At 55.3% G+C, this 23,039-nt stretch overlaps 3 protein-coding genes across 7 annotated transcripts; 1 reads left to right on the top strand and 2 right to left on the bottom strand.

Annotated features, from left to right (window-relative positions):
* Positions 1-254: 254 nt before the first annotated feature.
* On the bottom strand, positions 255-2,359 carry FNDC11 (fibronectin type III domain containing 11). 5 transcript variants are annotated; one of them, XM_077117460.1, is made up of 3 exons: positions 2,256-2,305; positions 1,934-1,993; positions 255-1,330 (listed from the first exon to the last, which is right to left on the bottom strand). In XM_077117460.1, the coding sequence occupies exon 3, from the start codon at positions 1,318-1,320 to the stop codon at positions 337-339; it is 984 nt and encodes a 327-aa protein (XP_076973575.1). In that variant the 5' UTR covers positions 1,321-1,330; positions 1,934-1,993; positions 2,256-2,305; the 3' UTR covers positions 255-336. The 5 variants fall into 5 exon arrangements, with proteins under 5 accessions (XP_076973575.1, XP_076973571.1, XP_076973573.1 ...); XM_077117456.1 differs by lacking the exon at positions 1,934-1,993 and having other exon boundaries at positions 2,256-2,359; XM_077117458.1 differs by lacking the exon at positions 1,934-1,993 and having other exon boundaries at positions 255-1,345; positions 2,256-2,350.
* Positions 2,360-5,214: 2,855 nt separating this feature from the next.
* On the top strand, positions 5,215-13,464 carry PTK6 (protein tyrosine kinase 6). Its single transcript, XM_077117465.1, is given in 7 exon segments — positions 5,215-5,983; positions 7,183-7,672; positions 8,105-8,258; positions 8,819-8,998; positions 9,810-9,991; positions 11,347-11,497; positions 11,830-13,464. Coding segments are annotated over 7 exon segments (1,569 nt in total). The 5' UTR covers positions 5,215-5,759; the 3' UTR covers positions 12,018-13,464.
* PPDPF (pancreatic progenitor cell differentiation and proliferation factor) lies at positions 13,320-14,913 on the bottom strand. The gene is made up of 5 exons (XM_077117463.1): positions 14,756-14,913; positions 14,209-14,289; positions 13,973-14,050; positions 13,722-13,818; positions 13,320-13,636 (listed from the first exon to the last, which is right to left on the bottom strand). The coding sequence occupies exons 2-5, from the start codon at positions 14,261-14,263 to the stop codon at positions 13,537-13,539; spliced, it is 330 nt and encodes a 109-aa protein (XP_076973578.1). The 5' UTR covers positions 14,264-14,289; positions 14,756-14,913; the 3' UTR covers positions 13,320-13,536.
* Positions 14,914-23,039: the final 8,126 nt, after the last annotated feature.

The following is a 23,039-nucleotide window of genomic DNA, read 5'->3' as shown; positions in this document are numbered from 1 at the left end:
ATGACTTGTCATTTTAGGTAGAAGATGTTCTCTGGGTCCTAGAGTCTTCAATGGGGTCTGGCCAGGACCCGGAGTCAGCCCCTTAGGGCTCCATTGGCTTACCAGGCAGGTACAGAGCCAGAGATAGTGAGCACTGGGGGCTGGTGGCCCTGTTAGCGGGATCAGCTGCCGGAGTGGGACTCCTCCCACCACAGGGGAAATGGGGCTCCTGGTGGGTTTGACTAAGTCATGAAAAACACTGCTGTGGTCACTGCTGCCTGCAATGTATGCTTGTTTAATTGTGTGCGTGTGCTTATACTTCTCTTTATTAGTGGATAAATATTAGAAAACCATTTCTCAGAAGGTGCGGTCGGGGGCCAGCCGGGCTTGCCCAGCCAATGAGGGGCGGACCCCTTCAGGGGACCTCGGCTTGGTGTGCAGGGTGAGGCTGTCCCGCCAAGGCTCGTACACCAGCATGTAGCTCTCGGCCCTCTTGATGGTGAACTTGTAGGCGCGGTGGGGCAGCAAGTTGCGGATGTTGAAGGAACAGGTGGCCACGGGGATGCTGCCACGCTGTGCACACTCCTGCTGCGTCCGCGGGTCCAGCAGCTTGAAGCGCAGCTCAAATTGCTCGGGTGTGGCCGGCTGGATGGTGACGAACCAGCGCAGGCTGACCCAGTCCTGGTGGGCCACTGATTCCTTGCGGTCGAACACGACAGGCATCTTGGTGCTCAGCATGAGCCGGATGTGCGGGATCTTGGTGGCGCCGACGTCGGACACCAGCCGGTGCTTGATGTGCAGGCGCCCTGGGACCATCATGGCCAGGAAGCTGTCCATGACGCCCGACAGATCCGCCAGCTGCTGCTCCACCCGCCCCCAGCCAGCCAGGAAAGGCCATGGGTCGGGCGACTCGAGCAGGGCGTCCAGCTGTGCGCGACCACGGTCCAGCTGCTCCAGGAGGTCGCTGAGCAGCAGCAGTTGGATCTGGGTCTGGGCAGTTCCCAGCTTCTTCATGCGCTGGAACTTCCAGGGGTCGATGAGCTGGAGCAGGGAGCTGGGTAGCACCAGCGGGTTCTGGTCGCCCAGGGCCAGGTGCTTGGGGAGGATCTCGATGTAATAGGAGCACTTCTGGAGCAGCTCTATGCGGGCGTGGTGGCGCTTGAGCAGGTGGGGGCTCAGGTCAGAGGTCAAGAACTCCCGCAGAGTGTTGCGGTGCTCCATGTAGGTCCTCCAGGCTTTGGGCTCCAGCAGTTGCAACTCCTCTGCCTCCTGCTCCCGGAAGGACCGGGGACTGTCCAGTTTCATCTTGTCCAGGCCCAGGCCTGTCACTTGCAAGTTCATTGTCCAGGCGCTGGGGAGGGAGGGGCTGTATGAGTGGGGCAGGGGGAGCTTCAGCGTGGGGAGACCAGGGGGAAGTGGGGGGCACTTCTCTCTGGGTGTACAGGCTGTGGATCTGGACAAAAGTGGACGTCAAGGAGGCAAACCCTCCAGGGAGCAGCTGTGTGTCAGTGGTGGTGAATGGTAAGGCGAGGCCAAGGGGGGTTCAGGGGCCAGAGGTCTGGGTGGGCCAGCTGGGGGGCCTCAGGCCTCATCTGTGAAAAGGGATGAAGTGCCCCCTTGGTGTCTGGACACCTTTGGGAGCCCCTCCCCAGAATCCTCCATCCTTCGCAGCAGGTGCAGAGAGGAGCACCGGGCTCGCCTGCGCACACCGCTGTTAGAGCTGGCCAGGCCTGAAGGCAAGCAGCCTGTGGGACCTCATTGACGACGGATAAAAGCACCCACAGAGCAGGCAAGGGACTGTCACCTCGTCTCCCAGAGGAGGCTACCTGGGCACCCAGCTCTGGCTTTCAGTGGCAGGGCCCAGTGCACCCTCAGCTGTGTGCTTCTTGGAGAAGGTTCAGCGTCCTGTCTGCTGTCCTTGGCCCCCAGGGAGCCCCAGGGCAGTGAGGCTGACCTGGGCGCTGAGTCTGTGGCTGTCCTTGGGAGATCGCTCGCTGTCACTCCACCCCAAGGGCTGGGTAAGTTAGAAATGAGGGGACAGACACACAGCCCCTTGGGACTCAAGTTTGCAGCCCTCCCCAAAGGCCTGCTCTTGATTTCACTGGATTAACCTCACAGGGGAAGGGGTTGCCCTGAGCTCCCACCCCCACTTCCGGATCTTTGCCCAATGATCTGGGCCCCTGGGACCCGCCTCCCTCATGTCCCGGGCCCCGCCTCCCCGCGCCCCCGGAATCAGCCTCCCTGAGCCCCCGGCATTCCCCGGGGCGGCCACTTGCCCTGCCTCCCCGACCGGAGTGGGGCTTTGCGGCGGACTGTTCCAGAGCCGTCGGGGCCCTCCCTTGCGCCGCGGGAGTCCTGCAAGTTGCCATGGATACCGAGCGCCCTTGTGACGCCCCTCTCCACCCGGGAGTTGGGGGCGGAGCGAGAAGCCTCGCCTTCGGGGGTGCCGGCGACCCCCTGCCTCGCAGGGAGGTGCCCGGGAAGGCGGGCGTCCCCCTCAACTTGTGGGTCTGCGGGCAGACGCGCGGGGCGCGCTCGGGGCCCAGGACGAGAGCCTGGAGCGCTTGTTTTCAGTCGAGTCCTCGCCGCGCCCTGCCTCGGCTTGACTCCAGTGTCCTTGGGATCGCAGGGGTGGCTGGCCGGAAAGGAGGGTTCCAATTAGGGATCCACTGAAAGAAGTTGGGGCGGGCAGAGCCTCTGCGCCGGGCGCAGCATTTCCCCGGAGCCCCCGGAGCCGGGCGGGGCTCAGGAGCCTCGGGGTTCCTGATAAGGGGGTTCCCGCCCAGCGCCAGGGCCGGCGCAGCTGCCCTCTGGAATCTCCACCAGCCTGGGGACAGGTGAAGGGACAGCTGGAAGTGGTAGGCTCGATGCCTGCCCAGCAGCCGACACAGTGGGAGGGGAACAAGGGGGCTGGGGGTGCTCGACCTAAGTGAGGACTTGGAGGTTCTCCTGACTGGGGCTCTGCCTCAGCTGAGGCCAGCTCTGGGTCTGCAGCTCTAGGAACCCCGGAAAGGAATTCCCAGCCCCCCCCCCATCCACCCCCCAGCGTCTCTGCCCAGCCCCCACCACAGCCCAGCCATCCCGGGCAGTGTCTGTCACCCAGAGATGCTCCTTGGGCCCTGCCTTGGGGTGGTGTCCCTTCCATCCCTTGTCCCCACCCTCACAGAGGTCAGTGGGGGGCCCTTTCCAGAGGAGGTCCCCTTCCCTTCCCACCCCCAGTCTGATTCGTAACCAGGGTCTGGGGGTGGGGGGTTCTGGTGGCCCCAAGTGGGGAAACCCCTTGGCCCCAAGCAGCCTGCCTTCCCCCTCTAGGCCTGGGCATGGGGTCCCCAGGGTCTTGGGGTGGGGAAGGGAGTGGTGGGGGCCCTGGGTCCCTCTTCCAGGCTCTGCTCAATCAGTGCTCTCACTATTTCATTATTACCAGCACTGGGGCTATGTCTGGGGGTAAGAGCTGGATTTGGAGAGGAGGGGAATGGGGAAGGGGGGGGTGCACCCCACATGCACTCCTCCTTCCCCGCCTCCTCTGGCAGGCACATTCTGCACCTCTGCCACGTCCCTGACCCCACCCCAGCCTCTTTTTTTGTTGTGACTTTTGGTTCTCAGCTCATACAGTTTTGTTAAATTAAACTTTTACTTTTCAGATAATTATAGCTTGATGTGCAGTGGTCAAAGCTAATACCAAGAGAGCCACGTACCCTCCACCAGCTTCCCCTCTGGCAGCGTATTATGAGGCTCATGTAGAAGATCTCCACCATACTGACACGAGACAGCGAAGTTACAGGACCCGCCCCCTGCACCCCTCCCAGGATCTTTTCTGTTGGTTGTTTATGACCATGCCCCCCTCCCCGCCCCCACTCCTAAGCCCTGGAACCACTGATGTGCTTGGTCTGGAGTTTGCCCTGGGGTCAGTAGAGGGTGGGGGAGCAGGTTGGAGGGTTCCCTGGGGAGAGGGGTTTGGGGCGGAGTCTAATGAGATATGAGGAGCTCCCTGCAAGGGTGAGCAGTGCATAGAAGGCCCTGCCAGGTGGGGGGCACCGTGCATGCAGAAGCTGGTTGGTAAGAGGCAAGGGAGGGGTGAGAGGTGAGCTGGAAAGTTGGGAGGGTGGGCCAGGGAGGAGAAGAAGCTGACTGCCATTGTATGGGCAGGGGGGCCAGCAGGAGTAGGGGCACACATTGGGTACTCAGAGGCTGCAGGCTGGAGAGGCCTGGGAGACTGCTAGGCCCAGTGCAGGTGGGAAGGTGGAGGGAGGGGAGGGGGGTGAGCAAAAGGGGAGTGGGGGGGGGGAGCCTGGGCACAGGGTCCAGGCAGGTCTAAGGGAGCCCACCAGGCCGTGGAGGTATAGGTGCCTCTAGGCCTCTGCTGTCCAGAAGGGCAGTGACCCTTTCTCTGACTGTAGGAGCCAAGGGTTAAAACAAGACCTGCAGAATTTGTTGGGAGCAGCTGGTGTCCCTGGGTGGGCAAGAAACTGAGGATATTGTTATCTGCTTTGTTTGGAACAGTCTGGGAGGAAGAGAATATTTGTTTACCCCAAATGGTTACATTAAGTATGAAGAAAGTTAAGTACTTTGTTTCTCAGGAAATGCAGGTATGCCTTTTGTTACCCTGAAGTATATAAGCAGGATCTGGTTCAGAATAAAGTTGTCTGTTGTCTGTTATGGTTAAGCTTCAGACCCCCTGATCCCGTCTGTCTCTTTCTTTCTTTCTTTCTCCTCATTCCTTAATATCCTTCGAGCTCCTTTTCATAGGAAGCAACATCTGACTAAGGGTCAGGCAGGCTCCAGACATGTTCTACAGTGTGCCCTCCCACTCCTGCCTCCCAGGGCCAATTGGCCCTCCCCTTCCAGGAAGCTTTCCAGGCCAGCCCACTTGCTGTCACTGCCCCTGCCTCCCACACCATCTGCCCTGCCTGTGAGGTACGTGCATGTTTTATCTCCCCAGCTGCCCACTGCCCACTTGCCCAGCCTGCCTGGGAAGGGCAGGTGCTCAGCAGGCAGTTCTGGGGGCCCCCCGAGTCCTCCCATAAAGGGGGCAGAGTCATGGGGGCCATAGCCGAGAGAGGAGGCCAGGTAGGGGGGCAGGCTGAGCCAGGGCCCACAGTCCCCACTCTACCCCCACACCCTCCCTCTGCCTGCCTGCCACCTCCCAACCAGCAGTGGTCTTCTCCGCCTGCGTGCCCTGGCTGCTTCTGGCAAGTGCCCCCCCCCCCCCCCCCCCCCCCCCCCCGCCCCAGGAAATGCTGCTCCTGAACAGGGCTGGGTCCCGCCCTGTTCAGGAGCAGCATCTCCTTCGTGGGGGGCACTCGCCAGGGCAGTGGGCTCTCAGGGTCCCTCCAGCTCCCTCTCAGCAGAGGGTGTATGGGGTGGACTCGGGGAACGAGAAGGAGCAGCTACCTGTGGAACGGCTACCTGTGAAAACTTAGCTCAGCTCCTCCCAGGCGGCCCTGGGAAGGCATGGAGGGCGGCTTAACCCTGCCCCTAAGCCCCTCCTCATCCCCTCCTCTTGCCCCTGGCTGTGCCTTGGGTCGAACTCACAGGAGCCCCCAGCCCCCATTCTGGCTACATGAGGTATGTCTGCAGTGGACCCCGCTCCTTTCTGCCTGGGTAGGTGGAGGGCTGCCCGGACACTGGGGAGCCTGCAGGTACTCAGCGAGACTCCAGGTGTGGCTGCCAGGAAGTGGGGCGGCTGGGCGGAGTGACCTGGCGGGTGCAGCTCCACCGGCCCGCTCCAGCACCCAGCGCCCACAAGCCTGCAGGCAGCTGGTACCAAGGCTGAGCCCACCATGGGGTCCCGCCTGGGTCCCAAGCTCCTGTATGTGGGCCTCTGGGACTTAAAGGGCCGCACACGCAAGGAGCTGAGCTTCCGGGCAGGCGACCTCTTCCATGTGGCCAGGAAGGAGGCTGACTGGTGGTGGGCCACCCGGCTAGACGTTGCAGGCAGGGCCCTGGCCGAGGGCTACGTGCCCCACAACTACCTGGCAGAGAAGGAGACGGTGGAGTCCGAGCTGTGAGTGTCCTGCAGCCCTGGGGGGCATCACTCGGGTGCCGCCCTGTCCAGGCGCATCCAGGGACAGGCCCCAGGGCTGGCCTCCAGGAGGGCGGCCCCAAGTGGAGGCCCTGCTGTCCAGGGGGTGGACCCCGTGGCCTCCGTCCTACTTCTGGACCCCGCCACCCTCAGGGCCTGCAGCCGGGAGAAGTGGGGGGCGGGGCCACTCCTGGGCTCACTCAGTCGCTGTCAGGGCAGGGCCTCGGGGGAGCTTCTCTCACTTTCCAAACAGCTGAAACCTGAGCAGGGAGCAGGAATGGGCGGGAGGTGGGGGGTTTGGGGGGTGTAGGTTGTCGGGTGGGAGGCAGGGGGAGGGAGTGGGAGGGCCTCAGCTGCGCCTGCGCTTGGCGAGGCCACCCCGGAAGTCCAGGCTGGAAGGACGCCCCGGGACGCCCGTTGGGAGTGGGGCGCACGTCCCGCACCCACCACAGCCCGCCCCAGCCTCTCTCACATTCACTCCATTGATCGAGTTCCTGCTGGGTTCACCCCCTGGGCAGACAGCTGCCCTGGGTGCCAAGCAAAAAATGAGACCATGGGGCACTGCAGAAGGTGGGCCCAGCGCCCTGGAGTGGCGGGAAAGGGAGGCAGGGGCCCGGGCGTAGCAGGCTCAGCGGTGGGGGCGGGGGGGCGTGTAGTGGGGGGCTCCGCTGCCTAGAGCTGGTCTGTGCTTCGCCCTAGGAGCCGTGTGGGCATGTGCAGGTGTGTGGGTGTGGGTGTGTGTACGTGTGCGTGAGTGTGAGTGTGTGCACATGTGTGCGTGTGTGTGCCAGAGACAGACACCAGCTGAACCGCTGCTGCTCAGGTATCCCTCAAAGCCCCCCCAAACCCAAGGCCCCCCTGTGCATGCCCCTAGTGGGTACAGATGGGGTTGGGGGATCCGACCCCATGGAAAGGGGCTCCTCTTTCAGTGTGGTAGGTGGACCTTGCCCCCCTCCATGTGGCTGGGCCTTTCCTGACAGGGCATTTGGGAAACTCGGGGTCCAGGAAGGGCAGAGAAGGCGGAGAGTTCAGTGCCAGCAGCAAGTCTCCTGGGGTATGGGGTCAGTTGAGGGACTGGAAGGCCATAGGGTCAGCGCAGGCTCCAGGTAAGTGTCAGGAGGCTGTGGGGTCAGGGTGGACAAGGGTCAGGGCCAACATGTGACCCCTCCCCCCGACTGCAGCTGGTTTTTCGGGCACATTTCCTGCGCCGAAGCGTCACACCAACTCCAGGCAGCAGGCAGCAAGGCCGGGTCCTTTCTCATCAGGGCCAGCGGGAAGCCTGGTGCTGACTATGTCCTCTCTGATAGAGCTTCTCCCACCTCAGGGGGTGCACAGCTGGGGGTTAGACCAGCGGGGCCGGGGCAGTCTGTCTGGAGGAGCAGCTCATCGCTGAGCGTCCCTTGCAGATGTGGCCAGCAGGCTGGGGGCAGGGCAGCGTCCTACGCGTTGGTGGCTGCACCTTCTCACCCTCTCCCTGCGCCTTCTCACAACCCTCCCTGCTGCCCAGTCCGGGACGAGCAGGCTGTGCAGCACTACAAGATCTGGCAGCACTTGGATGGCCGGCTGCAGCTCAACGAGTCTGTGTCCTTCCCCGGCCTGCCCGAGCTCGTGGACTTTCACAGGACGCACAGCCTGTCCCACGGCCTGAGGCTCACAGTGCCCTGCTGTAAGGTAGCCAACTGGGAGGATACCTCCAGGGATAGGCTGGCCGGGAACAGGGGTCAGGAGGCAGGTGGGCTGTTGGAAAGAGCACGGCCTGGGGCAGGGCAGGGGCCTTGGTCACCCAGCTCAGGCCCTGCACCTGCCTGTGCCAGCCTGGGTCTTGGGGCTGGGGGGTCCCAGGGTTAGGGCCATGAGCACAGGCCAGGCGGCCTAGCCGACTGCAGCACCAGGCTGTTGGTCGCCAACTCTGTCCCCGGTTAGCCAGGCCACAGCCGGGCACCCAGCCGTCCCTACCCACAATTGCCCCAAATGGGAGCTGAGTCAGGGACTCCCAGCTGCTGGGGCACAGGCTCTTCCGTAAGGACTAGGGAGGCTGGGGCTGTGCCCCCCCTGCCCCAACCTGCCTCAGGTTGTAGGGTCTCCCTGCACCCCTCTGCCCAGTGCAAGCCCGAGCTACTGCCCCCCTGTGGTGACTGGGAGAGGCCCCGGGACGAGTTCTCCCTGTGCAGGAAGCTGGGGTCTGGCTACTTCGAGGAGGTCTTCGAGGGGCTCTGGAAAGGGCAGATCTGAGTGGCCATCAAGGTGATCGCCCGAGGTGAGTGGCTAGGGCGGGGTCTGCCTGGACTGCAACCCCCAGTGGGGGAGCACAGCCTGTGCACTGTTCTTCTTCAGTATGTCTGCTTTTACCTAAATGCATTTATTTCAGAGGAAATTTAAAATCCCTCAGATAAACAACTATTAAAGCCATCACTGGAGCTCTCAAAGGGATCCCTGAATTGCTCTGGAGCCCACAGGGGCTGTGCCCACACCCCTGGGAGAGTGCTCCAGCCCTGCTGCTCTGGCCTGACGGTGTCCCTGTTGTGCCCAGGGCTGGGAGAAGAGGTGGTGGTACTGGCAGAACCTCCCTGTGAGGGCTGGGGTGGGTGCCAGGACCGGCTGTGTCTGCTGTGGCATCTGGCCTTGGAAACTGGGGTGTCCCTTCCCCGGAGGGGCTGTGTTTACTGAGTAGCTATTGAGTGCAGCTGGGCAGCAGTAGGGCCTGTCTTTCTCCTTGAGACTTTGGGGTCAAGGACTGCAGGCTTCGGCGTCACTGGTCATGGGGTCGCGGGCTGCGGGGTCAGGGCGGCTGTGCCCACCAAGTCCCTGCACCCCTAGACGACCTCCGGCACCAGCACACGTTCCAGGCAGAGATCCAGGCCATGAAGTCGCTGCGGCACAAGCACATCCTGTCGCTGTACGCTGTGGCATCGGCAGGGGACCCCGTGTACATCGTCACAGAGCTCATGCCCAAGGGCAGCCTGCTGGAGCAGCCCGGGTGAGCAGCCCGGGTGGAAGGTGGGCACGCTATCCAGGGGCTCTGAAAGGAAGCCCCTAGCCACAGTTTGTCGTGCTGCCTTGTTTAAATGTCATGCCCAAGTGCCCCAGCTGCTCATTGTAGAAATAGGAAATACAGATAAGCGTAAACAAGAAAAACCACTCCTAATCCAGCCCCAGCTGTGTGGGCAAGAGTGGGGCTTGCTCTCCTGGCCGGCGTCCGTGTGAGCCCGGCTCCCCTGGGGTAGGGGCCACCCCTCCTGCTCGTGCACACATACACCTCATGGCATCTGAATCCCTTGTTTACCAGCAAAACCAAAAACACAAAAAACACAAACCACTAGTTACCCATTGTGAGATGCCATTGTTTGTAGAAGCAGCCCAATTTTCCAGGGCAAATGACATCCGGGGTGTGTATGCACATCTGGGCAGACACAGGTGTGCGTACGTGTATGTGTGTGTTAGTGCCTGTGTGTAGATATACATGGTAAAATTTTGTATCCTACATAGTTCATACAATAAGTTTGACCATCACCAGCATTTTCTTGTCATTCAATGGTCCTCAGAGCAAGGCCTCATACAGCACCCAGACATGCCCCATCCATTTAGCCAGCTGTCCCGAGCTGAAGCTGAGGTTTCCGGCAGTGTAACCCACGTGTGCCAGTTCACAGGAGGGAGGTGGCTGGGTCGGGGCTGAGGTGGACCCCTACTCAGAGTTTGGGTCGAGTTGGGGCCCCAAGTCCAGGAGCTGGAGCTGGCAGCGGATAAGGGCTCGGCCCCGCGCTGCCTGCTACCCTGCACCCAGCTGGCCCCACCTTCCCGTCCCCTGCAGATGTGGACGAGAATGCCCTACCCACCTTGGAGCTGGTAGACATGGCCTCGCAGTTGGCTGCGGGCATGAGCTACCTGGAGTCCCAGAACTACATCCACTGGGACCTGGCTGCCAGGAATGTCCTTGTTGGGGAGAACAGCATCTGCAAAGTGGGTGACTTCGGGCTGGCCCAGCTCGTCAAGGTAGAGCCTCCCTGAGCTACCGGGACCCAGAGCTGGAGGAGGGAACGCCCTTCCAAAGCCAAGAGGGAAATGGGTGAAGCTGGAGCATGGCGCAGTGGGTGCGTTAACGTGCTGGAGAGCCCCCAGGGGAGTGGTCTGGCCTGAGGGGGGCTTGGATTCACCCCCGCATCAGGGGGTGGGGGCATCTGCCCACCCATCCCTCCCCCCGCCCCACTGTCCTGGGTGGACCACAGCTGGCCTGGGCTCAGAGGTATCACCAAGCCCACAGATCACCCACCGCAAAGCAGTCCTTGGCCCTGGTGTGGCTCAGCTGTACACATTCGGTGTCTCTATAATGATGCTTACAACGCCACAGCCACGTTATCGTTGCCTCATTTAAAAATTAAGTGGCTCCTTGAAATCATCAAATATCTACAGGGCCAAGTTTCCAAATTCTTGTAAATGTCATGAACTCTTAACTTTTGTTTTCTTGATCCACAATTGTGTGGCAGGCTCATGTCTCCCCCAGCCCTGGGGTTACCCTGGTGTCCCCTTGCCGGAAATGTGCCAGATGTTGTGGCTGCATCTGTGGCTGCATGCCCCACTCTCAGGTTTCCTCCAGGGAGGATGGAGAGGCGTGGGCAGGCCTGGCAACCCCGCGGACAGCCACGGCCAGGTGTGGAGCACTCCCGTCAGGAGATGGTGACAGCGCCCACCCAGGGCTGCAGAGCAGCCAAATCCTGGTTCCATGCTTCCTTCACTTTTCAGCTGGAAGCTTCTATAAAGACACGCTTTTCTCTCCATCGGTGGTGCCAGTGGGACAGGGACACCCAAACGCCTCTCACCTTCTCTTTCTTTCTTGTACCCTCTCCTATACTTTCTTCCCCCATTCCCAAAACTGATAAGCCTGTTCAGTAGCACTTCCTTTTTAGTACCTGTGCGCACTCTAAAGGTGAGCACACCTGGTGGGTTTCTCTCCACAGGGCTCTCACGGCCCCTTTGGCTTCTGAGGCCTCTGACATGACCCGAGTGTATGAGTAACACCCCCCCACCCCCCCACCCCCCGCCCCAAGCCCCAGCTCCGCCCACTCTGCTTTCCTGTTTCCTCCTAAAGTCCCCAGAATCCTAGGAAAGCGGTCCTTCTAGGAGGCGCAGGCTGGCTTCCTGCCTTTTTTATACGCGCCGGAAGCAGCTTCCAGCGTGATGGTCATCAGTGTGTGGTCAGCACAGCAGGTCCAATAGTGATCAGCTCAGGACAACCTGGCCCAGCCCCCCAGCTCCCCAACTCCTGGCCCCCAGCTGCCAAGGTCTGTCCATGCCAGGCCTTCCCTGGAGGGTGGCAGGCAGTGCAGCCCCCCACATTGGTCTGGTTGCAGGATACCTACCTCTCCCATGACCACAATGTCCCCTACAAATGGACAGCCCCGGAGGCGCTGTCCCGTGGGCACTACTCCACCAAGTCTGACATCTGGTCCTTTGGCATTCTCCTCTACGAGATCTTCAGTAGGGACTAGGTGCCCTACCCAGGTAGGAGGCCCCAGCAGTGGTGTTGGTCAGGGGGCTGCTCTCCCGCAATGGCCTCAGGACATCAGCACCTGGCGGTACCTGGACACCGCGTTGTACTATTGCTGAGCGCCCAGGAGCACCCAGCCTGGGCTTGGGGCCAAGCCTCTGCTTCTAGCTCCCTGCCTCTGGGGCCCTCACACTTCACAAGGTGGGGGGCTTTAGAAGCAAAAATCAGAGCTGGAACCCTGCTGGGGGGATGCAGAGGGTGTGGAGGTGGCTGCCAGCTGCATGGGTGGAAGCTTCCCAGGGACCCCAGTGCCCGCAGCCCCCGTTGTCTCTCCCTCCGGCGGCAGGCATGTCCAACCATGAGGCCTTCCTGCGGGTGGATGCTGGCTACCGTATGCCCTGTCCCCCTGAGTGCCCACCCCCTGTTCACAAGCTCATGTGCTCCTGCTGGCACAGTGACCCCGAGCAGAGACCCTGCTTCCCAGCCCTCCAGGAGAAGCTCTTCAGCTTCACCAGGTACGAGAACACGCTCTGAACTTGCAGGGGACAGCCGAGTCCACCCAAGGCAGCCACCCAGGCCCTGGTTGACAGGGGCCTGGGAGTCTGCAAAGCACTACTGAGGGTGACCACGCAGAACCCAACCAAAGGGCATGAAGCTTTTGTTTAGTTTACGGAGAATGTGCTGAAATACCCAGGACTAGGCTGGCCTCAGAGACCCCAGATACTCCTGGTCCCCTGCTCAACGGTTGTTCCATACTGCCCCTCTGTTCCCTTTCGATACACCAGTGCCCCACCCATGTACAGCCCCTCCCTAGCTGACAGCGCGGGGGAAGATCCTTTTTACCCAAACAGGGTGGGCCTGTCCTTGCTGCTGACCCAAAGCCAGCCAGCTGTCAACCCCAGGGCCCTGTCCCAGCCGAGGGGGTGCCTGCCCTCACCCCTGGCCTTCAGACAGCTGTTTCATGAGGGGGTCACGGGCTCCCTGGCATCCTGTGCAGAGACAGGGGCTGTCAGTGGATGCTGCCACCTGCTGTCCCAATTGTGCCACCCTTGCTGCCTCAGCTGGACACAGGCCCAGAAGGCTGGGGCTCATGCCACCCTTAGGAGCCCCTCCTGGCTCCACTGTGGTGGAAAAGGTGCTCCCATCCCCTGCCTCAGAGGTGACCAACTTTGGTGGCCGAGTCCAGTGGTCACTGGTCCTGGCACCCTCAGGAGCCTGGGTGAAGCTATCCCTGTGCTGCCTGGACATGCCACAGCAGGGCCAGACATAAGTCCCAGGCTGCCCCATGAAGGGAGTCAAGGACTGTTCAGTGTACGGGGGCAAGGAAGAATGGCAGCTGGGGGAGTTCCTGTGCCCTCCACCCCCTCCACCCAGCTGGCCCCTTCTGCTCCATCCTTAGTCTGGGCCATCTGGAAGGGGGCACCAGAGGGTGGCTGGAGCCCGGGGCTGTGGTGACCAGCCACGGGGCACCTGCCATGGTGGCAGGGAAGGAGGGCCTCCCCCAGATCTTAGAGGGGTCTTGGGTCCTGCCCGAGGGCCACAGGGGCCAAACCACAGGAAGAGTGGTCTCCCTTTCCAGTAGTGACCCCATGTGTGGGTGCAGAGTCCTGGTCCCAGAGGAGTCACTGCTGGACATGTGCCCCTCCGTCCAGCTCCTCAGCCGTCCAGGGGCCACCACCAAGAGCTTACAGCGGGCGCGGCTTGGACCAACAGCCCTGCCTGGCTTCCCTGCAGTCACCCCTCCCCCCCCCACAACGGCACCCCAGGAGATACAGGTAGGGGAGCAGGGCCAGCCCCCAGCTAGCTCCTGGCTAGCTTCTCACAGGCCACACAGCCTTCACGAGGCAGCTTGGGTTTATTATGTAATTGGTGCGAGAACAGTTACAGCGTCAGGGGGGCGCGGGGGCCTGGATGGCAGAGTGGGGTTCCCCCAGCTTCCTTTTGGTGTTTGGCTTTGTTGACATTAAAAGAATTGACCATTTCTGCTTACTGCAGTGTGCCAAGTGGGTGGGCGGGGCAGCCTGAAGTGCGATGGTCCCGGCAGGGGCGGGCCTCAGCAAGGGGGACCCGTGGCTTTGCTGGGCTGGCAGCTGGGCTGCTTCCTCTCCAGGTCACGGGTGACTGTTCCGCTGGAGCCCTTGGAGGGTTCCGAGCTGGGGAGAGCACAGGGGTCACATGTCAGAGGCTGCTGCCCCCCACCCGCCCCTCACCTCCTAACTCCCACCCCCGCGGACTCACTGCTCTGGGGACTCCAACACAGTGGCCATAAACGGGAGAGTGGACTTTCCGAAGAAGAAGCTTGCCCACCAGTGACCCGGGTCAGCCTTGGGGAGACCTGAGAGAGGCAAAGTGGGGATATGGGACAGCACAGGGCTGCTACCCACAGCTGGCTGGACCCCTGTAGAAGGCTGGCCTGTGGAGCTACCTGCCCCGACTCCAACTGGGGGAGGGGTGAGGGGCAGGCGGCCTGCACCGGGGTGGGGACTCACCGGGGTGGTGGGGGACGGCCTCCCCTGAGGACTCGGTGCTCCCGCAGGAGCTGCTGCTGGAAGCGGAGCCCAGGCGGCCTGGGAGGAGAGCCCACTCAGCGCAGGGCACCAGAGCCTCAGCCCCGCTGGCACACAAGGGGCAGCCCCATCCCGGGGTAGGGGGTACCGACAGAGGGTATGCGCCGCGGGCACCGGGCACCAGGGCGAGGGTGGTGGCCGGCGGGGGCTCTACTTACGCCGGTAGTAGTCGTGGGTGGCCACGAGCGAGCCGCTAGAGGGGATGGCCGCCATGCTCTTGCTTGTGGGATGGTGGAAACCTACGCATGCGTGGGGAGGCAGCCCTGGTCGTCACCCGGGCACCCCGAGGCCAGGGCGGCCCCCACCCGCCGCGGCCAGGGCGGCTGTCCGCAGAGCCAGGCGGGGCTCGGGAGTTCCGGGGCCGCCTCCGCGCCGGGGCGGGGACTCCGCAGCCGGCCCGAACCGGCCGCACGGGCGGAACAAAGGCGCCTTGTGAGCGGCGCCGCCGCGGGCACCAGGACCCGGGCGGGCGCCGGCCTGGCCCAAACCGGTCCAAGCTGGTTTCCACCGGGGACCCGGGGCAGTGCGCCGCGGGGACCCGAGACCATCCTGCGCCGAGCCGAGGCAGGCGGGAAGCAGCGGGGCTCCGGCGCTGACGCGATCCTGCCCGGCCACCCGCAGGTCCAGCCGGGGCGCGCGCGGGGCCCCCCACTCTCCCCTCCCCGCCGCCCACTCGGCACCCCCAGCGCCCGGCCTGGCCCTCACCTCGGCGGCTTCCCCTCGCGGGCCTCGGCGCGCGATCCGGGGGACGGGGCGAAGGGAGTACTAGGCCAAGGGACCCATTTGTCCAGGGAACCGCGCCACCACGGAGAAACCCCGGAGCGGGGTGCGCAAGCGCCGACGCGTCCGCTTATATGTGCAGCGCCGCTGAGAGCCCGCCCCCATCAGCCCTGGTGATGGCCCAGCCCGCGCCTCGCCTGGCCCCGCCCCAGTCAGCCGGGTCGATGGCCCCGCCCACCAGGCCCCGCCCATCTGGCCCTGCCCGATGGCCCTGCCCCGAGCCTCGCCTGGCCCCGCCCGGTCTTAAGTGAGAAGATTCTTTTCCAGATTTTCTGAGCTGCTGAATTATCTCAGGCCAGCAGGGTGTTCCACGCAGTCCAATTCGTAGGCGTCACAGCCCAAGGCAGGTCGTGGACCCGACAGTGGCAGTTCAGTTCACACTCAGTGTTCAGATATACTGTGCACATGAGTTACCACATGTGCCGGTTTGAATCTGTGGTGGACCCCAGAAAAGCTATGTCCTTTAATCCTCATTCAGTATTGCTGGGTGGGAGTTTTTTTTTTTTTTTAATATTAGTTTCATTATTTATTCAGGACAACCAATTGTGATAAAATGTCCAATTTCTCTTGGTGAAAATTATTTTACTTTCTCTCTTGCCATATATGTACATATACACACTATATATATATAATTACTGTTTGACAGAGTTGTAGAAGATCATTTTAAAGAAAATAACTTAGCTACTTTGTTTTTAATGGGTGGAGTGGAAAGGCATTACGTAGCACAAATGTTAGCACTCTCAGGAAGTCATCTGCTGAAGCAGGTTTGAGAACAGGAGTTACTTGGAGGATGGGACAGACTGCAGGAAAACAATATATGAAAACTTACAATAGACATCAAGTCCTCTACCAACCCCAGCAGGCTTCTAGAGTTCCTGCCTGGGGAAGATCATCACATATATTTGATCTTAAAGAGACTATAGGGATTGATCCTATATCCTCTGTCTTTTTTTTATGTTTATATATATATAAACATAATTTCCCACTTTTACCATTTTTAAGTGCACAACCCAGGAGTCTTCTTTGCATTTGCAGTGTTGTGCTATGACCACCATCCATTACTAAAACTTGTTGATCAACCCAATCAGAAACTCTGTACCAATTAAGCAGCAGCTCCCCATTCTTTGCATTTCCCAGCCCCGGGTAGCCTCTAATCTACTTTCTGTCTCTATGAATTTGCTTATTGTAGACATTTCATGTTAGTGAAATCAGATTCCTTGGGTCTAGCTTATTTTACATATTTTCACGATTCATCCAAGCTGTGTAAGGTACCACAATTTCATTCCTTTTAACGCTGTATAATATTCAATTGCATCTGTAAACCACATCTTGTTTATCCATTTATCTGTTGATGGGCATGTGAGTTGTGTCCACCATTGGCTATTGTGAATAATGCTGCCATGAGCGTTGGTGTACAGGTCTTTGTTTTCAGTTGTTTGGGGGCATATCTCTAGAAATGGAATTGCTGGATCATCTGGTAATTCTATGTTAAATTGTTTGAGGAATCACAAACTGTTTTCACAGAGGTCACATTATATTACATTCCTACCAACAAGCAATGTACAAGGGATCCGATTTTTCCTTGTCAAGCTTCTACCTTTTTTTTAAATAATAGCCATTTGATTGGCTGTGAAGCGGTATCTGCTTGTGGTTTTATTTTGCATTTCTCTAAAGGAAAATGATGTTAAGTGTCTTTTCATATGTTTATTGGCCATTTGTATATCTTTGGAGAAATGCCTATTCAAGTCCTTTGCCCATTTAAAAAAATTCCATTGTTCATCTTTTTGTTATTAAGTTGTAGCAGTTCTTTATATATTCTGGATATTAAACCCATACCAGATATATGATATGCATCTATTTTCTCCCATTCTGTAGATTGCCTTTTCACTTTCTTGATAATGTTCTTTGATGCACAAAACTAATTTTGATTAAGCCCAATTTATTTACATACTTTTGTTGCTCATGCTTGTGAAGTCAAGTCTAAGAATCCAGTGCTAACACCAGGTTCTGATGTTACTTCTTCCATGAGCTTCATCATTTTTAGCTCTTTTATTTGGGTCCATGATCCACATTGAGTTAATTTTTGTCTGTGGTGTGAGTTAAGACTTCGTTTTCATTCTTCTGTATGAACACATCCAGTTTTCCCAGCACCATTTGCTGAAGACAATATTCTTTTTTTTTTTATTAACGGAAAGAAAAAAAAAATTAACACAACATTTAGAAATCATACCATTCTACATATGCACTCAGTAATTCTAAACATCATCACATAGATGCATGATCATCGTTTCTTAGTACATTTGCATCGGTTTAGAGGAACTAGCAACACAACAGAAAAAGATATAAAATGTTAATATAGAGAAAAGAAATAAAAGTAGTAATAATAGTAAAAAAAAAAAAAAACCCTATAGCTCTGATGCAGCTTCATTCAGTGTTTTAACATGATTACTTTACAATTAGGTATTATTGTGCTGTCCATGGGTGGGAACTTTTTGATTGTTCCCATGGAGATGTGACCCACACAATTTAAGTGGTAACTTTTGATTAGATGGCTTCAGTGGAGATGTATCTCCACCCATTCAAGGTGGGGTTGTTTTTTGGAGCCCTTTAATAGGGAACCATTTGGAAAAAGCGTTAGAGCCCATGCAGCCAAAGACCTTTGGAGATGAAGGGAAACACTCCTGGGGGAGCTTCATGAAACAAGAAGCCAGGAGAGAGAGCTAGCAGACTTCACCATGTTTCTTGTCCAGAGAGAAACCCCGAACTTCACTGACCTTTTTTAAGTAAAGGTAACCTCTTGTTGGTGCCTTAATTTGGATGTTTTCATAGCCTTGCCTTAATTGGACATTTTCACAGCCTTAGAACTGTAAACTTGCAACTTAATAAATTCCCCTTTTAAAAGCCGTGCTGTTTCTGGTGTATCACATTCTAGCAGCTTGCTGACTAGAACACCACAGAAGCCTATTGCAGAACAGTATTTGCTATGACACTAAGAGCAAAAAGAAAGACATTTATGGAGAAAGATACGACACAAATCTTGTGGATCTAATGGAATACGAGCTAAATTTCTATTAGTAGACAGAAGTGTTCCTGGAGAAGTGGTGCTATGAGAGGGTTTTAGACACCACAGCTTTCCCTCTGCAATTGCAGGGAGACTTTTGAAGTCAAATCCACAGTTAGTCTGGGCATAATAAGTCTGCACAGAATCACACATACTGTGCCTTGAGGCATGGGGTAGGGGGTCCCAGGTTGGTTACATATACAACTTTTGGCATTTTGTGTATACACCATGGTCTAATACTTAAATTTTGGGCGATCCCGATACCCCATGGGCTTAGGATTCCTAGCCAGCGCAGCTACATTGGCCAGGACCGTGGCCAATCAACCTTATTTTCCCCCAATTTTTTATGTCTCCTTACATACATGTATTTCTGTATGTATACATACCCACACAGACATGTGATATGTACATCATAGGGAAGTTTGTTCACAACTTTTTTGGGGGGTGAGTACATGGATTTTCCCCAATTTTTAATGCCTGAGGCAAACACAAGAGCAAGTTATCTTTGCTACCTCATAGCTGTAGTGTTGCTGGTCCTTTTCTCTGAATTCACAGCGCCTGCATGGTCCCCACTGTTACCAGTTCAGCAGGGTAGGAGCAGCTGCTTGGGCCATAAATCAAGGCTGCTGAGGGCCGGATACACCTCATGTCCAGTGCTGCACTGAATATTTGATATCTTTTGACTGTTCCTTTAAAAGCCCGTTCGTCCTTTCAATTAACCCTGCTGCTGCCACCTGGTGACCGAACCTGTTTGGGGATGATGTGACTTAGGGAAGGAGGAAGCATCCTTGGGTGTTGCAGCAAACAGGAGGGGCAGGCGTCTACGACTCTTTCAGCTGGTGTCTGGCAAAGGACAGCTGGAATTTCTGTGCCAGCCTCATCTTCTGGCATCTCTGATTCTTCTTGGTTTGGATCCTGTGGCTCCTGGGTCTGCATATTCTCCTCCATCGCTGCTCTGGCTTTCTTACACAGTGAGACCAAGTTCATGTTCTCAAAGATGCTGAGGCTCTCTTCCACACCTACCATCCTGAGAAGTGTTCACTCAGAAGAAAGCACAGATCAGTGGGCTCAGAGGCTTTCACTTTTACCCAGGGAATCGGCCAGAAATTCTCAAGCAACAGCTGTTCATTCTGGAGGCAAAGTTTTAATTCCTCCAGCTGATGCTGATCCAGGACTGCCAGATAAGACAGGAGCCAATCGTGGGTGCCGTTATCCACAGAGGTGGTGGCAGGTGAGCTCGTCTTGCCCAGCACAAGAGATTCCTAGTTTCACTAAAGAGTGTATGTGTTGATAGAACAAATAAGACCAGTCAGTCTTCTAATCTTGCCCAAGTTTTTGGATGTCATTGATTCAGAAACATGGCAGAAAAACAGTCCTGGAAATTTGAGTGAGTGAAAGTAATACAAACCTCACAGTCACTGGCCTTCTGAAGAATATTCAACTTGAAGAGAGAATAGCAGGCACTTCCAGGCACCACCACTGGGTATCCTCTTCAGTTCTTCATGTTCCTTCTCTGTCACTCTGTGGAGAAAAAATATGATCTTTGAGCTAAGGGATGTTGCTCCACATCACCAATATTTTAGCCTTCATCCTCTCTCTGTATTTTCTTCTGTGGTCTGTTGTTCTGTGCAAACATTTAGCTGTCTTGTGCAATGCTGGCTTTAGGTTAGGAAGTTTTGCTAAAGCATCTGTTTCAATATTGTCAGGAAAAGAATCAGTGTTAAGGGCAGAGACATGAAACATGGTTACCCTTTGCTTGTGACAGGCACTCCAGAGGTGCTAAATTGTGCACAGCCAGAGTGAAGCTTAGTGACATTGTCACGTATCCACCCTTGTATGGGTGTGGTAGTTAGATTCAGTTATCAACTTGGCCAGGTGAAGGCACCTAGTTTTGTTGCTATGGACATGAGCCAATGGCATGTGAACCTCATCTGTTGCTGATTACATCTGCAGTCGGCTAGGAGGGGTGCCTGCTGCAGTGAATGACATTTGACTTAATTGGCTGGTGCTTAAATGAGAGAGCGCAACGTAGCATAGCCCAAGCAGCTCAGCATACCTCATCTCAGCACTCGCAGCTCAGCCCAGGCCTTTGGAGACTCAAAAAGAAGTCACCCCAAGGAAAGTTGTTGGAACCCAGAGGCCTGGAGAGAAGGCCAGCAGAGATAACCCTGTGCCTGCCCACGTAAGGAAAAACCTCAGCGGAAAGTTGGCTGCCTTTCCTCTAAAGAACTAACAAAATAAATTCCCTTTTATTAAAAGCCAATCCGTCTCTGGTGTGTTGCATTCCAGCAGCTAGGAAACTAGAACAATGGGGATGGCTGTTCTTAATTTCACAGGGCATTTCTAAATTAGTCTTTCAGCTAGCGGAAAGGCATTATAGGCAGCACGCAGTTAATTTTCTAAAGGACTATATTGTAGTTCAGGCCAAAAGCTGGTGGGAACTCGCTTTGCCTTTTGCCTTTGCCACAAGCCCCACCCAAAGCCATTATTGGTATTGGCCATGTCTAATTTGCAAGGCACATCTGGGTCCACCCCCTCTAAAGCTTGAGCCTGCTTGGCTTTTTCAAAAGCATCCTGCTGAGAGGTATCCCATTGCAAGGGACAGCTTTTCCTAATCAAAACATATAAAGATTTTAACATTTGGACTAAGTGAGGAACAAGAGATTTTTGATATTCCAACAATCCCAAGAAAGCCATTAGTTGTTTTGGTGTATGAAGCATAGGAAAACATTGTACCTTATCAATTATTGCAGAAGGAATACATTTTGTCTTACCCAACCATACAACACCCAGGCATTTGATAGAGCTGTCAAGGCACTGCAGTTTAGCATGATTAATTACCCATCCCTGACTCTCAAGGTGAGATAACAATGAGGCTGGGGCTTCTTTTAGTTGTGAAAAGGCGTTAGTGGTTAACATGACATCATCAGTTTAGTGAAATAAAGTAATGCTTTTCCAATTAGCCAGATTCTTTGCCACAAGACTGTGGCAGATTGTCAGAATATCTAAATAACCTTTTGGGAGCATGGTGAAGGTTCTTTGTTCTCTTCCTCAGGTGAAGGTGAAAACAAACTGACTGGCCCTATTTAAGGGAATACTAGAAAAACCAAGGTGATAACATCATGATTGAGTATTAATTCAACTTTTGGAACTTTTGGAACTGTAGCATACAAAGGTGCATTATATTATCCTCTGCTTCCCAAACCTCTTCTTTTTTCTTCTTTCTACCATCAGATGGAGCTTTCGGATCCCAGTCAGGGGAAGTCAGGATACATCTCACTTGCCCCTTGGGCAGTCTATGCCCCCTTACTCTAGCATGCTGGCATGCCAGTGTTTCTAAACTGTCATCTCGATGGTGTGGCTCCTTGTGCTGGTTTGAAACTGTTGAATACCCCAGAAAAGTCAATGTTCTTTTAATCCTCATCCAGTATTGCAGGTGGGGTCTCTTGATGAGGTTGTTTCCATGGAGATGTGACCCACCCAATCATGGACTGGAACTTTTGATTAGATGAAGATGTGACTCTGCCCCATTCAATGTGGATTTTAATTAGTTTACTGGAATCTTTAAGAGAGAGAAACAGTTCAGAGCTGACATAGACATGGACATTCTGAGATTCTTGCAGTGCCGACAGAGATGCTGAGAGAAACCATGTGAAACTAGGACACAGATGCTTGAAGAGAAGAAATCTCTGGGCCCAGGAGATGCTAAGATAAGAGGTGATGCCCAGAGTTTTGAACCAGAGCAGCTAAGTGAGACCACAGACACATAAAGAAGAAGCCACTGGAGCCTAAATCTGGAAGCAACAGAACTGGGAACAACAACCAGAGGACACCAGCCACATACGCCTTCCCATGTGACAAACTTCAGCCTTTCTTCAGAGTCAAGGTATTTTTCTCTGGAGGACTTCATTTGGACATTTTTATGGTCTTAGAACTGTAAACTTATAACTTAATACACCCCATTTACGAAAGCAAATCTATTTCTGGTATTTTGCACTCCAGCAGCTTTAGTAAACTAAAACATCTCTCATTCAATGTCTCCTTCAAATCTGCTGATTTCTCTGTCTTTCTGAGACAGTCTACTATAGCTAGCCATAATGCACGTACCAATAGCCACCCAATTGCAATACAGTTAAGCAACTGTGTGATCTCTTCCCACATCAAGGAAGGAGGCCAACCTGGGATTACCCCCATGCATCTTTTTAAAAAAATTTATTTATTTATTAATTAAAAAAGAATTTAACCTCAAACGAACAAAAACATTAACATATGAGCATTCCGTTCTACATATATAATCAGCAATTCACAATATCATCACATACTTGCATATTCATCATTTCTTAGAACATTTGCATCAATTCAGAGAAAGAAATAAAAAGGCAACCGAGAAAGAAATAAAATGAAAACAGAAAAAAAAGATTATACATACCATACCCCTTACCCCTCGCTTCATTTATCACTAGCATTTCAAACTAAATTTATTTTAACATTTGTTCCCCCTATGATTTATTTTTATTCCATATGTTCTTCTTGTCTGTTGACAAGGTAGATAAAAGGAGCATCAGACACAAGGTTTTCACAATCACACAGTCACATTGTGAAAGCTATATCATTATACAATCATCATCAAGAAACATGGCTACTGGAACACAGCTCTACATTTTCAGGCAGTTCCCTTCAGCCTCTCCATTACATCTTGAATAACAAGGTGATATCTACTTAATGCAGAAGAATAACTTCTAGGATAACCTTTCGACTCTGTTTCAAATCTCTCAGCCATTGACATTTTGTCTCATTTCACTCTTCCCCCTTTTGGTTGAGAAGGTTTTCTCAATCCTTTGATGCTGAGTCTCAGCTCATTCTGGGATTTCTGTCCCACATTGCCAGGAAGGTCCACACCCCTGGGAGTCATGTCCCATGTAGGCAGGGGGAGGGTGGTGAGTTTGCTTGTTGTGTTGGCTGGAGAGAGGCCACATCTGAGCAACAAAAGAGGCTGTCTTGGGGGTGACAGGCCGAAATTTTAGGTAGGCTTGACCTATCCCCTGTGGGGTTAAGTTTCATATGAACAAGCCCCAAGACTGGGGGCTCAGCCTATAACTTTGGTTGTCCCCACTGCTTGTGAGAATATCAAGAATTCAACTTGGGGAA

The sequence above is a fragment of the Tamandua tetradactyla genome, chromosome 1, assembly GCF_023851605.1.
Source record: "Tamandua tetradactyla isolate mTamTet1 chromosome 1, mTamTet1.pri, whole genome shotgun sequence".
Taxonomy (NCBI): Eukaryota; Metazoa; Chordata; class Mammalia; order Pilosa; family Myrmecophagidae; genus Tamandua; species Tamandua tetradactyla.
This window is presented reverse-complemented; position numbering and strand designations above follow the sequence as displayed.

What these genes read in the sequence shown, in the direction of transcription:
- FNDC11 (XM_077117456.1), bottom strand. Translation starts at nt 1,320, where the DNA reads ATGAACTTGCAAGTGACAGGCCTGGGCCTGGACAAGATGAAACTGGAC.
- PPDPF (XM_077117463.1), bottom strand. Translation starts at nt 14,263, where the DNA reads ATGGCGGCCATCCCCTCTAGCGGCTCGCTCGTGGCCACCCACGACTAC. An exon ending in GGCCGTCCCCCACCACCCCG is followed by an intron (nt 13,819 to 13,972) that starts GTGAGTCCCCAC and finishes TGCCTCTCTCAG; the next exon opens with GTCTCCCCAAGGCTGACCCG. An exon ending in GTGTTGGAGTCCCCAGAGCA is followed by an intron (nt 13,637 to 13,721) that starts GTGAGTCCGCGG and finishes TGCTCTCCCCAG; the next exon opens with CTCGGAACCCTCCAAGGGCT.